The sequence below is a fragment of the Cynocephalus volans genome, chromosome 4, assembly GCF_027409185.1.
Source record: "Cynocephalus volans isolate mCynVol1 chromosome 4, mCynVol1.pri, whole genome shotgun sequence".
Taxonomy (NCBI): domain Eukaryota; kingdom Metazoa; phylum Chordata; class Mammalia; order Dermoptera; family Cynocephalidae; genus Cynocephalus; species Cynocephalus volans.
Window position 1 is genome coordinate 157030393 of NC_084463.1, and position 15695 is coordinate 157046087.

At 51.7% G+C, this 15695-nt stretch overlaps 1 protein-coding gene across 1 annotated transcript; it reads right to left on the reverse strand.

The window, feature by feature from the left end:
• Positions 1 to 785: 785 nt before the first annotated feature.
• FADS1 (fatty acid desaturase 1) lies at positions 786 to 13803 on the reverse strand. The gene is given in 13 exon segments (XM_063093419.1): positions 786 to 898; positions 1272 to 1397; positions 1506 to 1585; positions 1809 to 1905; positions 2091 to 2188; positions 3127 to 3203; positions 5005 to 5065; positions 9512 to 9640; positions 9743 to 9844; positions 10506 to 10703; positions 11280 to 11390; positions 13416 to 13667; positions 13669 to 13803. Coding segments are annotated over 13 exon segments (1518 nt in total). The 3' UTR covers positions 786 to 846.
• Between the last annotated feature and the right edge of the window lie 1892 nt (positions 13804 to 15695).

Consider the following 15695-nt stretch of genomic DNA (forward strand, 5'->3'; position numbering starts at 1 on the left):
CAGTCCTGGGAGTGTTCTGTTCCTGGGGGGATAGTTAGAAGAGGTTAATCAAAAGATGAAGGGATTTATAATGGCCAGCAACTCTCTCTACCATCTGTTTTGGCAAGGACTAGGACCTAATATTCCCTCTAGACTCTGGATGGAACACAGGCCAAAATCTACAGTGCCAGGATCCTTCAGGGCCAAATGTCTGCAATACCACAGTCCTGGCTTTGCCCTGCCTGCTTCTGAGACTGATAATGGCTTCCCCCAGCAGCCTGAGGTAGACCTAGGTCACATCTAGCCCTGGGCAGTGAGCTGAGTTCCCCTGCACTGAGTTATGCTAGGCTTCAGAATTCTAAGCATTAATGCTTCCTTTCTAAATCTTGCTCAAAAAGTTCAGCTGCTCTGTCCCTCTCAGGTTTACAGGTGAGGGTGGAGAAGGCACTGAGAAGTGGGCCAGTGAGATGAGTTCACCCTTTATATCAGCGGGATTTTAGTGCTAAAACTCTTCTTGATTCTTGCCTTCATGTACAGGTCCCCCTTGTATAATACCCTCCTGGTTCCCTCTGTGCTCGCCAGTCATCTGCATCAGCCAGGCTAGAAAAAGCAAACAACAAAACTGTCTCACATTCCTGGCCCCACAGCTCCTTCCCTCCTTCTGGGAGGCTTGCATGTCCCCCCACCCCTCTTTGGGTCTTAGATCTGTGCCTAGAAGATAAAGGGGAAGGGTTTGAGTCAGAGCCTTTGTGTCCCCAAACCCACCCCCCTCTGAATATTAGAACTGTAATGGCATGTTCCCTCAAGCTCTCCTCTGCTTTGACTCCAGAGTCCTCTTCCTCTTCAGGTGGGGGTTGGGGACTGTTGTTACTGGTGAAGATAGGCATCTAGCCAGAGCTGCCCCGACTCCTTCAGTGAGCTGCAGGGACAGAATGCGAGCAGATAGTGAGGGAGACAGGTGGAACTGAGCCCATTAGAGGTGTAGTAGTGAGGCTGTTGCAGGCAGATGGAGGCTGAGCCCCATGCCGTAAGACCCTCTTCCACTGGAGGCTCTCCTCCCCTTTGCTTCTGAGAAAGCTGGCTTGGGCCATGGCACTGAGGAAGCCCCAGTGAGAGCAAAAGCCTGACCTGGCCACAAAACCAACACAGCATCCTGCCTTTGCCATGGTGACCTCCACTCCAGACAACTGAGAAAACCTTCCTGTTACTCCCCAGCCTATGCCTCACCACCCTGCCCACCGCCCTGCCCTCTTCCCTCCCTACCAGCCATCTTCCTGGGTTCAGGTACTCACTGGACAATGTCGGCGAAGGCTGAGAGCAGTGGCTTGGACCGGTACTCTATGCCATGCTTGGCACACAGGGACTGCACCAGGGGAGCCACTTTGTGGTAATTGTGTCGGGGCATTGTGGGAAAAAGACTTCAAGGAGAACAAGGAAGAGAGTCAGTGGCTCCAGCTCCTCTGCACCGACCTGCCCCCCTACTTATACCCTCCCCAGGACCATGCTTCCTAGGTCTGCCTACTCACTGGTGCTCGATCTGGAAGTTGAGGTGTCCACTGAACCAGTCGTTGAAGGCGGACTTGTGGACGTTGCATGTTGCCTGGAGCTGGAGGAAAAGGTGAGGGGAGAGCACATCTCTGGGTATCAGATGGTGCCAGCCCAGCCTTCTCCAGGTAAAGGTGGCTGAGGAGGGGTGTGGAACTGTCCCTGGGCCTCATAGTAACAAGGCATTGCTGTTTGGAGGACTTTTTTTTTTTGCTATTACTTCCCCCTCCCACCTTTTTCATTAGTTGTATTATGCCCAGGACTTCTGAGTGACTGTCCCTTACCTGGGTGGAGACCCAGTCCACGTTTCGGTCGTGGTCAATATGCATGGGGATGTGGTTCATTTGTGTCACCCACACAAACCAGTTGCTTTCCAGGAACCTGTTGGATACGGAACTCAGGCAAACAGTGTGAGCAGAGCCCAGAGTTCTCACTCCCCCTCAGGCAACCGCTCCAGCCTGGCTAGCTTCCCAAGCCAACTCCTGAAACATCCCCCTGACCAGACTGGCCACTCCCAAACATCTGTGTTTTCCTTTGCCAATCCCTACTCTCCCATCAAATACTACCTGACCATGAAGAAAAGGCCCAGAAAGCCTTTCAGCCCCAACAGCGGCACATAAGTGAGGAAGATGCGGGTGTAGAAGGTGATCATCCAGGCCAAGTCCTGCAGTGAGAAAGGCAAAGAGCATGACTCTACAGAGCAGCTCTTCCTCTCACTCCACCTGTGTCTTTGCACTGCACAGCCTTCTCCAGGGTACACAGACTGAACACTCAGTCTCCTTCGGCTTCTCTTAGTGGTCTAATCCTGCAATATCTAGTGCCACTGCTCCTTTCTTCCATTCCTAGTGGCACCCTCTAGCCCTCCTTGCCTGTCACCTTCACAAGTACCAAGGTACAGGGCCTCACTGCCTCCAGCTTCTCCCCAACTCATCTAAATCCTTCAGCATGCTGCCAGATGAATTTGCCTGCACCATGGCTCAGTCCATGCCAGTGCCCTGATCAAATTGCCACTCACCTTTCTGCACATTGACCCAAGCACCATACTTTTCCCCTGACACTTGAGTCCTCCACAGTATGTCTGGCAGTCACACTCACCCTCACTTCCCAGCTTCTCTGCTTGGAGTCCATCCTCCCCTGCCCACCTCTGCCTGTCCACGTCCTGCCCATCCTCCAAGGCCTGCTAGAAAAGGGACTTCACAAAGCTGGATGCAGTCAGGCTCCTCTGGGAATACCCAGAACCTTTTGCCTGTGCCGCTTTTCTGGTAACAACCATATTCTGTTTCATCAAAAGCTTCCTGAGAATAGGTGCTGAGGTGCCGCCTCCCACTCATCTTCCCTTTCCAGCCTAGCCCCTGGCATTATACGCAGCACAAGAACCTCAGGAGACAACGGCTGCAGGAAATCAGGCTTTGGGAGTCAGATTGCCTGTTAAGTCCAAACCATTTCGTCCTCCCTAGAGATAAGGAGGATCTATACTTTCTTCTATTATTTTTTTCTAAATTAAGGCCTGGAGTCAGTCTCAGTTTTCTCTGGAGAGCCCTTCCCTTCCCCTCTCAGGTACTGGTGACATAAGATGTGGAACTCTGGGCTGTGGATACTTACCACCCACTTCTTCCGCTGGAAAACAAAATAGAAAATATACCACTGGAAGTAGAGAGGCAGCAAGGCTGGGGGCCCGACTGGGGAGGAAATGGAGAAAGGGAGGAGGTGTGAGCAACATGAGAGTCATGAAAGGGCAGGTGAGTGCTGGAGATGGGCTCCTTCCTGCCCACCCCCTCCTGTCACCCCTCCACTGCCCGAGTGCTTTCTCAGTCCATTGGAACCAGCAGGCACTGATGGCAGGCACCAATGCAAGTCTGGACAAGGCAAAATCTCCTAAGACGACACCAGGAAGGATGAGGGGTGGGAGTGGCACTCTTTTCCAATGGTACAGGTTAAATCCCACACATGGAACATGCTCTGCTCCCATGCCTTTAAAAGGGCACTGCTCATATCCCTGCATTATCTTGACCACAGCGCTGCCCCTGCAGTCACCCACTCCGTGTTCCTGCTGCTCCACCATGCAGGTGAAGGTCAGGAGCAGGATAGTGTGTATGTACTGGGGGGGACCCTGCTGGTCCTCCTCAGGATGAGAATCTCACTTCCTTGGCATAGGGAGACGGGCTTGTGCCACCCCAACCTGAAGCCCTGAAGGTCAGCTGTGGGAAGGAGCAGAGGGGCTTCTCTTGGTTGAAGAAGTGGATCTCATCCTATGTGCTGCCCATTTCTTTTCTGTATTCCTTCTCTGCACCACGTGGATGCTACCAATAACCCCTTATATTACAATGCCCACCTATAGCTCCTCTTTCTTGAAGTGCCATGGATTCCAAAACTCTTTCTTCCCTTCTGTCCATTCACCTTTCTCTAGTAGGGATAGCTGGTAATAGGGAGTTAGGATAAATTCCTTCAAACTAAAATGGGATCAATGAAATCCTTCTCTCCCTTCTTTAAAAAATTTTAAATTTTAAAGGAGTTTTAAAGCCCAAATTTTAGGCATGATAGAGCAGATTTTTAAAGCAGGTATAGTGGATTGAACTATGTTCCCCCAAAACTCAGTGAAGCTTAAATTGTGTCCCCCAAGTTTTATGTATTAGAAACTCAGCCCCCACTATGACTGTTAAGAGGGTGGGAAATCCTATTATGGTAATTGAAAGGTGGAGCCTTGAAGAAGTGATTCAATTGTAGGACTGTGTAGTAGTGAATGGATTAATAATGGTGGTCAGGGGTGTGGTTCTGAGGGCTTTAAAAGAAGAGATTCTGTCTCTCTCTGCTCTCTCTGCTTCCACCATCTTGCAACATGAGACCCCAGGGTCACTGTTGCCACCACCAGATGGACCTTGGACTTCCGGCCTCAGAAGCTGTAAGCAATAAATGTCGTTTTTCTTTATAAATCACTTCGTTTCAGGTATTTTGTTATAAGCAATATAAATGGACTAATACAGCAGGGAATATATAGCAGTCTTCAGAAGGAGCTTAACAACCACAGAAATATCTTCTCAGCTCCAACAGCTTTTCACTCCCTCCTCCAGTCCCATTCTCCCATAGCTATCTGTACCTTTGTTCCCCTGTGGGTTGAACTGGGCTCTACCAGGTCACCTTGGCTGTGGTCTCTATTTGACAAGGTTTAAGATAAAATTTAAGGCTTAAGCAGGTGGTTACCCACCTGACCACTCAGTTTCCTTGTGGAAGCTAGGGTGAGATTGGAGGAACTACTTTTTCCCCAACACAAATCAACTTAAACCAAACATTAGCCTGTTTGACTTTGCTCTGTTGAGATGGCAAACTGCTTCCACGGAGGGAGTAAATGAGGTTGAGGGTGGCGTACTTCCTTCAGTCCCTTTCCTTACTATACCGTAATCCCTTGGAGAGACATTTCCTCCTCATACTCCTTCAGCACCCCTTCCCAAGGCAGTTCCCCCTGTGCTGGATGAGGACACTCACTCAGGAAGAAGTATTTGTGCTGGTGGTTGTATGGCATGTACTTTTTCTTCTGTTTCCCAAGCTGTGAGAAGGCAAAAACGAATCAGTATCAACAGACTAGTCACCCCTTCCCTTCCTCCTCTTACCTTGGCTTTCCCCTGCTTGGAAGTTTAGGCCTACTCCAGGGACTATCAGCTTGTTAATGTTACTAGAAGGCTCCAGCTGGCCCAGCCTTACCTCCAGCACCTGGAGCATGAAGCCCTGGGCTGTGATCTGCAGTGTGCCACACCAGAGCCCATGCCCATGTGAGGCATGTGCACAACACAGTCTACAGGTCCTCAGGACCTTTATGGTCATCCCAAGACACCTTTGTCATGAGGTTTCCAGGCCTCCCTGTCTTCTCCCTTTTCTTTCTACCATCTGGTACTTTTTGACATCAGTCTCCAGGGATGACCGTTTTTACCTCTATATAGGTAAGTATTCCCTCTACATCCAGCCCCTAATCCTCCCCATCAAAATCTTTTGGTCTCTTGACTTCAACATGAGCTTTATAAAACGTTTTGAAAGCTAAGCAGAATTTGGCAAATATTTGTGGAAAGGATACCCGTGATATTATGAAAATATATATTTGGTCTTTTACTCCTGACATACAACTCCTAAAATCCTTAGAATTGCTCCAAAATGGTGTCTTTTCATATGCTAATTCATATGCTAAAGAGTTGACTGATGGCTGGCAACCCTTATATAGCTTCAGACTAGGGCCTGGTCACCTGAAAGACCAAAGCAGTCCCACCCCCAAACTCTGGGGAGGGGAGAGGGGCTAAAGGTTTACTTGATCACCAATGGTCAGTGATTTAATCAATCATGCCTATGTAATGAAACCTCTATAAAAACCCAAGAGTTCAGGGTTTGGAGAGCTGGATAGCTGAACAGGGGGAGGTTCCTGTAGTGTGGTGCGCCCAGGGAGAGCATGGAAGCTCCGCTTCCCTTTCCCCATACTTTACCTTATGCATCTCTTCATTTGTATCCTTTGTGATATCATTTTATAATAAATTGGTAAATGTGTTTCCCTGAGTTCTGTAAGCCTCTCAGCGAATCAATCGAAGCTAAGGAGGGGATTGTGGAAACCCCAATTTACAGCCAGCCAGTCAGAAGCACAGGTAAAATAACCTGGGGAGCTGGGTAAAACAACCTGAGAGCTTATTCTGGGGCTTGTGAGTGTCACCTGAAGTTGGGTAGGGGCAGTCTTGGGGACTGAGCCCTTAACTTGTGCAATCTAACACTATCTCCAGGTAGATATAGTGTCAGAAACTGAATTGGAGGGTACCCAGCTGGGGTCTGCTGTGGAACTGCTGGCTTGCTTGCTGGTGGGGAGAAATCCCCACACATTTGGTCACAGAAGTTGTTCTTCTGTGTTGTTGCTGAGTAACGGTAGAGGAAAAACACTTTGGTGTGTGTTTTTTCCCTAAGCAGATACCAAGAACTGACAATCTGAAGGTCTGGCAATGTTTTCCCCAGTGGACGGTGGTTATTTTGTAAGCTTCACTGCTGAAGAGATAGGCTGGGGCAGCCAGGTCAACCAGTCAGCCCAGATCCCTGGTGTGGGCTCATGGAAACAAGACAGCACAGCTCTGCTGCCTCACTCCATGGCTCCTTCTGCATCTCTCACCCCAATTAATTCTGGTGGCCAGACGACCACAAGGGCACAGGAGCACCCAACCCCAGAAAAGAATACCGGCTCATCCTTTCATGTATCCACCCACTGTGTTCACAGGTCATTTATTGAGAGCTTATTCTGTGCAAGGCATTTCAGCTGGATGAAGCGTTCTGTATTAACATTCAACAAGTATTTGAGCACCTACTATGTGTTCTAAGTGCTGAGGATACAGAGGTGAACAATACAAAGTTCCTACCCTCCTGGAGAGGAAGGGTATATAACCCGAGGAGAGGAAGCTGGTGATAAGTTTGTAAACAGAGCTCAAGGTAATTTACAGATTAAAAATAGGAAAGGCTGCCCTGTTAGCTCAGTTGGTTAGAGTGCAGCCTTGTAATACCAAGGTCAAGGGTTCGGATCCCCATACCGGCCAGCTGCCAAAAAATAAAAAAAGGAAAATATGACAGAAAGTGAGGGAGGCAGGAGGGTGATCAGTTATGGCCACCCTCAGATGCAGATGCTAACATCTAAACGAGACCTGAATGATGAGAAGGGCCACCAATGCAAAAATTCAGGGGAAGAACAGTTAAAGCAGGACCAGCTGGTTAGCTCAGCTCATTAGAGTGTGGTGCTGATAACACCAAAGTCCAGGCTTCATCCCTGTAATGGCCAGCCAACACACACCCCACAACACACACACACACACACACCCCCACTCACCCACCCACACCCCCACTCACCCACCCACACCCACACACACACACACACACCCCATTAGAGGGAATAGCCAGTACAAAGGCTTTTGGTAGAATGAGAAGACCTGAAAACTAGAGACCGGCCCAATCATGTAGGGCCTTAGACAGCCCTGGTAAAGCAAAGGCAAGAAATTTGGGTTTCTTTGTTTGTTTTTTTTGCAGCAGGCCAGTACAAGAATTGAACTCTGTACCTTGATGTTATCGGCACCATGCTCTAACCAACTGAGCTAGCCAGGAGTATAGATTTTATTCTAGTGGTGACATGAAGTCACTGGAGGGTTTTCAGCAGTCGCATGATCTGCTTTGCACTTTAACATGATCGTCCTGGCTTTAGCTGGAGAGAATGAATTTTAGAGGGCAGGTATGATTGCAGGGAGATCAGTGAGGAGGCTGGATCTAATCCAGACCAGAGATAAACTGGACCAAGCAACATTAACTGAGAGGGGAAAACTGGAAGAGGAGCACCCTTCTTGTTTGGAGGGGTGGGTGGGACAGAACCCTGGCCTCCATTCTTAGAGCGTTATGGAAAGTAACTTCATTCATGTGCTACCTCCCTGAATGGCAATCAAATGCCATTATGCCAAAATAACTTTGCTCATTGTGTTTAGACTCTCGGAGGTCAGAAGGGTTCTATTTAGGACAAAATGTCCCTTGTACCTCCTTGTGCTCCAGGAGAATTTGGAAGCACTGGGGTGGTTGCCACAGGGTCAGCATGGGCATCAACACCCAGTTAAGCTGTACCCAGAGAGACTGAACCAAGCCCAATAGCCAACAGCCCAGGTACTCACTAACAAGCAGCCTATCCTTAGCCTCATACCTGGGAGAGGGGAGAGGGGAGGAAAGAAAGAAAGAGGCTATTTTGGGTCTGAAATCATTCTCTATTTTTGATGTCTGTAGATAAGAATTTCCTGAAAACCTAAGTACCCAGAAGCAATAAAGGTAGTGGTGTGAGAAGCTTCCCTTCCACTTTAGCCCCCCACTTTTTTTTTTCAACCTGCTGTAGTGACACTAGAAGTTCTACCAGGAGCCCCATTTTACTGCCCAATAAATAATTCACACGCCCTCAAACCAGCCACCTGAGCCAGAAGTGGGGGCTGGATCATCCTCCACACGTTGTTGACTGAAACAGAGTGTTGGACATGTAATAAACCAAGGAAGTCCATGCTTAAGAGGTCGGAGAATGAGAACATCATGGACAGGTAGGGCACAAGCCTCATGCTATCAGTTCCTCCTACCAGGACAGCCAAAGTCTTTCCACAGAGTTCTCATGGCTGAAGAGGAAAGAGTGCCAGGCTGCCTTGAACTCTTGCCTGGAACTGAAAAGTGTATAATGATGGCTTAATGCCTGGCATGTTGATATGTCATAGAGCAGGAGGGAGGGGGATCTGGCAGAACTCTGACTGCAGCCTGGGGCATCGGGACAAAGAGTTTTAAATTAACCTTTCAAAGAACTCTGCTGGCCTCGAAACTTCCATTCCCATATACTCAGTAAAAATTCACAAGATCTCCACCCCTCCCACCAGGCATTCTTCCTTCAGCAGTTGTGTTAAGACTTTTTCTTACAACTTCAGGTGACAACTCAAACTCAGTACTGACCACCCTGGAAGTCAGGCTGGGATCAGGAGGGTGGGAAGAAGTACTTGGTGAATGGATGTGCCAGGCACAGGGCATCAAAGAAGAGGAAGACAGTCCAGCCCTGGATGGGGAAGACTGTGACACAGTCAGACATCCAAGTGTAAGAGAGAAATACAAGGCACAGGGGGAATGACTGCTTGGGGCAGGAGTGTCAAAAAAGCACCTCCAAGGAGGTGCCATCCACCACTTGCAAGGATGAGCAGGGGCCTGCACAAAAATCTCCTGGTCATCCTCTAGATCCTTTGCAGAATTTGGTCCTCTTATGCAATAACTATCTGCTGACTGAACTCATTAGGGAGAACGGGAGATTCTGTCATGGGCAGGCCCAGTTGACTGTCTGTTGCCTCCCCGAACTTCCAGACAGCAAAGGCCCTAGCTAGCTGGGCCCTTGATATCTTACCTGCACTGAAAACTTTCCCCAAAGCATTTTCCCCAAAGCCCTCTGAGCTGGCTGCTTTCCATTCCCCAAGACCTTTCCACTCACTTCCACAGAGAGGATCTTTCCCAAGGCAAAGAAGAAGGGATGCATGTTGATGTCTGGGTCTTTGCGGAAGCAGTTGGGCTTGGCGTGGTGCTGGAAGTGCATGTGATTCCACCAACTGGCAGGGGCCCCCTACAGATAAGCAGAGACATCATGAAAAACTAGGGTCCCTCCTACCCCCAGGCAGCCCTTTATTGACTGCAGTTTCAGAGAGCCCCTCTCCATCCCACTGACCTTCAGGTGGCCAATCACAAAATGATGTACCAGGTGGTTCCATGTAGAGGTGCTGAAGACTGACAGGTGGCCAAAGTCATGCTGGAGCCAGCCAGCCTGGGCCTGGGAGAGAAGGGAATGCTGAGTGCAGCCCACCAGCCCAACGTCCCTCTCCCTGACCTCAGCAGCTCCTTCAGCCTCTCCTTCCTTCTTCCACAGAGGCCTGTGATGGCTGCACTACCCCAACGTAGCACACCAGGAAGGGAGCCAGGAAACCTGGGTCCTAATTCTTGTTCTACCACTGACTCACATATGAATTGGGGCAAATCACTATCCCTTCTTTGTTCTTCAGTTTCCCCAGCTCTGAAGTTCTGTGACTTACGATGGACTGACATTCAGAATACAGAAAGGACTCAGGTGAGTAGAAATCTTGCCAAATGGGTAGTAGGGTCCAACCAATATTAGCATATTGGGCAATACTGGTGGTGGAGAGGGAGCCAAGCTTTGCTGAGAAACCAGCATCTTGGTTCTTGGCACACCTGGCCTGGAGCAGATCCTGAACTCAAAGTTTCCGAGAACAAATTCCACAAGAAGAAGGGAACCCTGTGAGAAGCAGCTGGAGAGACAGAAATAAAGGTGTGCATGTGGCTAATAAGCAGATAAAAGCCACAGACACTGAACTCTCTGCATGGACCCTCCCATATAACCTTAGATCTGCCCTGGTCAGAGGGCAGGGCTTCTTGGCCTTCTGAAGGGTACAGAGAGCTTTCCCCAGAGGTCTCACCTGAACTACGCTGAGCAGCATTGCACAGAAGAGGAAGGGCACGAAGGATGTCCCAAAGACCCAAAGTGTGAGCCAGGCAGCAACATCCAGCAGCAGGATGTGCAATAGGTACAGCAGGAAGAAGACGTGGTTGGCCTTCATGAGCCCCATCTGCTCCACCGTGGCCCGCAGCTCCCGGAACTCATCAGTCAGCTCTTTCTGTGGAAGAGTTTGGGGGGTGGTTGGTGGTGTTACTCTTCCCAGTTGCAACCCAACACTGCTGGGGACAAGGGCCCGCTCAGGCTCAAGGATCTCCCTCTGAGGTTGCTGTGGGAAGTCCATAGTCCTAGGCAAAAATACCACAATAGTGAGGAAGGATGACAGAAGGAGGTGCTACGGGATCACACCTAAGAGTTTTAAGTCCCTACTCTGCCATTTACTAACTGTGTGACCTTTGGCCATGCTGCTTAAGTTCTTTGAACCTCAGTTTTCTCTTTTGTAAATGTGAGAATTATATGAGTTTATTCTTGACACATAGTAAATGCTCAGAAAATAGGTCTCATGATAATCATGATGATGATGGTAGCCACGGTAGTGGCAGCCTTGGGACAGTCATAGGTTACAAAACTCTGCTCTCTCAAGCTTATGACCCCATGACTATGCAAGAGATGAAGGAACCTCAAGACTCCCAAGAACTACTGACGGGTCACCTGTGATCCCATCTAGGCTTTTCTGCTATCCCCTTTCCCCAATCTCCAACAACCAAGAGTCTCCAAACAGCAAACAGGGTCTCACATTCTTGGTTGGCTCAAAGCTGGGCTGCTCCGGAGACAGTTCCCCAATCAGGAGAGAGTTCATATACTTCCTCACAAGGCCCTTGTTGATGTGGAACGCCATAAAGGGATCCTGCAAGCACGGTGAGGAGACAGAAAGGTGAGGGAGCAAGCCCCAGTCCCCTGGAGTCCTGGAGGGCTCACTCCAAAGGCCATCCTCTTGCCAGCCAGAAGGCTGTACCAAAGTTGAGGCAGAAACCACCTCTCTCCGGACAGCGAGTCCTTTAAGGGTGCTCAGACCTTTCCCAGGTGTCCACAGTTCAAGATCACCCAGCAACCGTGTTCTAGTAAGAAGGGGGTACCAAACCAAGGAATAGGAAGCATTGGCTGGGGGGTATCACCCAGAAAGACCTGCCTGGGCTGGCCTTTCCCGTGTGTGTGTATCTAGGGACAGCTTTTGCCCATGAATGTAGATGTAAGTTTGAAACAGTCAGAAGGGATGGGTGGGGCTATGAGACTTTTCAGTCTCTTCTTTTGGGACTTTTAACAAGTTCTTTCTCTGACCCAGCGTTCTCTACAAACTGCGAACAGAAAGACTCCCTGTACCCGAAATGGTGAATTTTTGCATTTCACCCCCTTTCTTCCGCCGCTGTTCCGGGTAGGGTTCCATATTTCCCCCAGCACTCTGACCACCCACTGCTCCAGGGTGGCTAACTCGGTTTAGACGAGGTAGGGGGCCTCGGAGACGAGATTCCCTTGCAAAGGTTGGGCGAGAAGCGGCGTGTGGGGCGGGGTCCGGGGCGGAGCCGGCGGCCGGTGGCACCACAAATCCGGACCAATCGTCGTCCCCGCCGCGGCGTCCCCGGCCCCAAATCACTCTACGGGAAGCCCCGGCGTCGGCGACTGCTCCCTCTGCGCATGCGCCGGCCCACGCCTGCGCCGTTGGCAGCTATCTGGGCTCCGAAATGGTCACTCCGGGTCACCCGCGCAGGCTCTGGCCACCGGCCACCTCAGAAAGGGAAGCGGGTCCACTGTGATGTAATAGGAACCCTGGTGGCCCGAGGCGCGTTCTAGAGTGACAGGGCCGTGGAGGGGGACATGCCGCAGGGCATGGGATGAGAGGGATGCAGGGGAAGGGGACGCGATCCTAGCTGCCGAGGGGGAAACGCAGTGAAGCGACGACCCTAACTTTTGGATTTCAAGGGGTGACTCCTCCCCATCCCGGCGCTGTAGCCCAGCAGAGTGGCGCCGGGTGTCGAAGCTCCGGGAGACGATGGTCTATTAAGAGCAGCAGCCGGACAGGGGCTGGGGCGCGCTCTGATCCCGCAGTAAGGCGCAAGGGGGGAGGGACGCAACCCTGCAGTGGGCCTCCCGCCCTGGCGTGCAGACGGCTGTCCGCTCCGCCGAATAGCTGCAGACTCCGCTGGCATGCGGTTGAGCGGCCTCCCCGGCAGCATTCGAGGACTGTTCCCGGGGTCCTCGCTAAGAGTACGCGGATGAAGGCGCCCCCACCTTCAGCATGCCATTCCCATTTCCCACTGTGCGCCAGCCGCCGCTAGCCCTCTCCGGCCGGGGCTGCCCCTGTCCCGCCCTCCCGCCTTCACACCCGAGCTTCCCAAGACAGTGGACTCGCCAAAGCTTCCTGTTTCAACCTTATCTTTGAGAGCGGGCCCCTCTCCTACTCCCTCCCGCTCCTGCTCGCGCTGGAGCCTGGCACGCTCCGTCTAGACGCGGCTGCGCTCCCCCTCCCAGCCACCGAAACGACGCGAGTCCCTCCGCCGGCCGCTGACCCGTCCTCCCCCGGCGCCCGGCATCCTCGCTCTCTTCCCTCCAGCTCTGGGTCCTGCCCACGCATGGAGACCGCAGACTCGGGGCAACACACGCAATGCACAGATGGACAGCGCAGCCCTTTGTGTGTGCGCACGCTGCCGGCCTCCGTCCCCACTCCCCAGACTCCAGTTTTCGGAGTCTCTGTCCTTGCGTCCCGTGTCTGCAGGATGCCCAACCAACGGGCAACAGGTATGCTCGGGCTCCTCCCGGCTTTCCCCGAATTAGCTGATATTCCGCACAGTGCCAACCTTCCTCTCTTGCGCACGCAGCCTCTGGTTGCAGCCGCCCGGCCCCGCCCCCTCCCGTGCCAAGGCCTGGCAGCGCTCACCGTGGCATCCTGCCCGGAGTAGTGGCTGATGACTCGGGAGCCCCCCGGGTGCCGGCGGGTGAACTCGCTAATGTTGTACACCTTCCGGTCGATCACGAGCCACCGCTCCTCGCGCCCGCAGCGCTGCGCCACCTCGTCCCAGGTGAAGTAGCGCGGCGTGGGCCCCCGGGCCGGGGTCTCGGCGGCCACTGGGTCGGGGGCCATCTCCGGCCTGGCGACTCTGGGCGCCCGCCAGGCAGGGGCTGTCAAGCGCAGACCCCAAGCGCACGCTCCGGCCTCGCGTACTCCGGGAGCGGGTCAGTTGGCGCGCGCCCGGCGCCCGCCTTCGGCGCGCCGCGTTTTCAGCACCACGGCGCGGACCGCGGGGCCTCGCAGCGCGTGCTCCCATTGGCCGAGCTTCGTGGCGCGGGGGGCGAGCCCCCGCCTACCGCCCGGACGACTCGGGCAGCTCCTGTCGGCGCGGTGGCACGCCCTCTCGCGGGCTCCTTAAGGGGGTCGCCGCCGGATTCCACTCCGTGACTCGCGTCAGGAGGCTGTCACTGCGATGGCTTCCAGGGGGCGCCGCGGTCGGAATAACAGTTTCTGGGGACGCCTCTCCCCGATGCGGGATCCGGCCTTCCGGAGGGAGAGGCCCGAGTGCGAATAGGAGCCGGCCGGGCCGAGCCAGGCGGGGCCGGCGGGAGCGGGGGCCGAGTTCTGTGAGTGGGTGCATGGAAGGGCCCGGGGCTGGGTGGCGGCTGAGGGGCGGGCGGGGGGAGGGTGTCCCCGAGGCCGAGGTCGTCCCTGGGCCGTCCCGGGGCCTAGACTGTTCTGGGGGCCGGGCTGGCCGGTGGAGATCGTCGGGGCCCAGGCTGCCCAGGCAGTCCAGCCTGCCCCAGGGGCATCATCTGAAGGCTCTGGACGCCTGCGCCAGGGTCTCCAGACCCTGACCCTCCGTGGATTGAAACAACCTCCTCACCTCACCGTCTGCCCCTGTTGTGCTGCTAGAAGGACAATAGTTTGAGAACCCTTGCAATTACAGTTATTTTGTGAACAGCACAACTGGTTTATTGGGTGTGGTGGTGGGGAGAATTGTTAATGCTTTAATTTGTTCAATATAATAATAAAAAAAGCCCCGTAACTTTTGTAACACTGCCTTTTTCAGTTTGATTTTGTTTTTATTATATTTTTAAAAAATTAACTGGGCTCCATTAATGATTCCATCAACTCCTTACCTTTAGGTGTCCCCTTGTGAAGAGCCTGGGTCTTCAAGCTGAGGCTTTTCTATTCTAGCCTGGGAACCCTAGGAGACTTTTTTTTTTTTTTTTTTTAAAGATGACCGTTAAGGGGATCTTAACCCTTGACTTGGTGTTATCAGCACCACACTCTCCCAAGTGAGCCACGGGCTGACCCCCCCGAGGAGACTTTTAAACAGAGATTTGGGACTGAGATCTCTGGCTTTTAGGAAGAGCACTGGGAAGGCATACAAAGTTGGGGGGTGCCAGTTAAGAAGCTGTTGCAGTCCTGAAGAGACCGAGAATTTAGGTGATAAATATTCTTTTATTTACTCAACAAACACTTTATAAAGCACTTACTATGTGCCAGGCACTGATACACATACAAATGCATTCCTTAGTTTCCTGCAGCTCCTTTCACCAGAACAAGAAAAGAGCGCGCTCAGCAGCTCCCTGGCCAAGTGCCTCTCCACCAATACTGTGAGCTCTAAATATACAGGAATGAAGCATTGTACTCTGTGATGTGAGGGTCTCTCAAGGGGGCCTCCCCACATGTTCTATCCAAGTACTTGCAATATCAAACTACAATCAAATTCTACTCTAACTGCCCTTCATTGTTGGAGACGGATCCATCAAGTTCCAACAGGGTGTAGCAAGGAAAGGAGGGAATATAGTAGAATAGAAAGAATAAGGATTGGTATTTGGGAGACTTGAGAACTAGTCCTGCTATTCCACCTACTGGTATGTAATCTTACACAAGTCATGTCCACCTCTCTGGGTCTCGTATTCCTTATCTGTCAAGTGAAGAGGTTGGCCAGATGCCTTCTAGTGCTAGAGGTCTATGGTTTTTTCTAAATGAAAATTTTACACACTATATCATACCTCTGATCAGTGTTCACCTAGAGATAATACTTCTGATAATATCTGTTTCTTAACTAGTTCCCCAACCTGTTATTTAAGGCAACTGAATTGACAACCTTAATACATTTATGCCATTTTTGTTTTTGAAATTATTAAATGTTTTAAAAATATGACTTTCACCACAAATTAATAAATTGTTATCTAG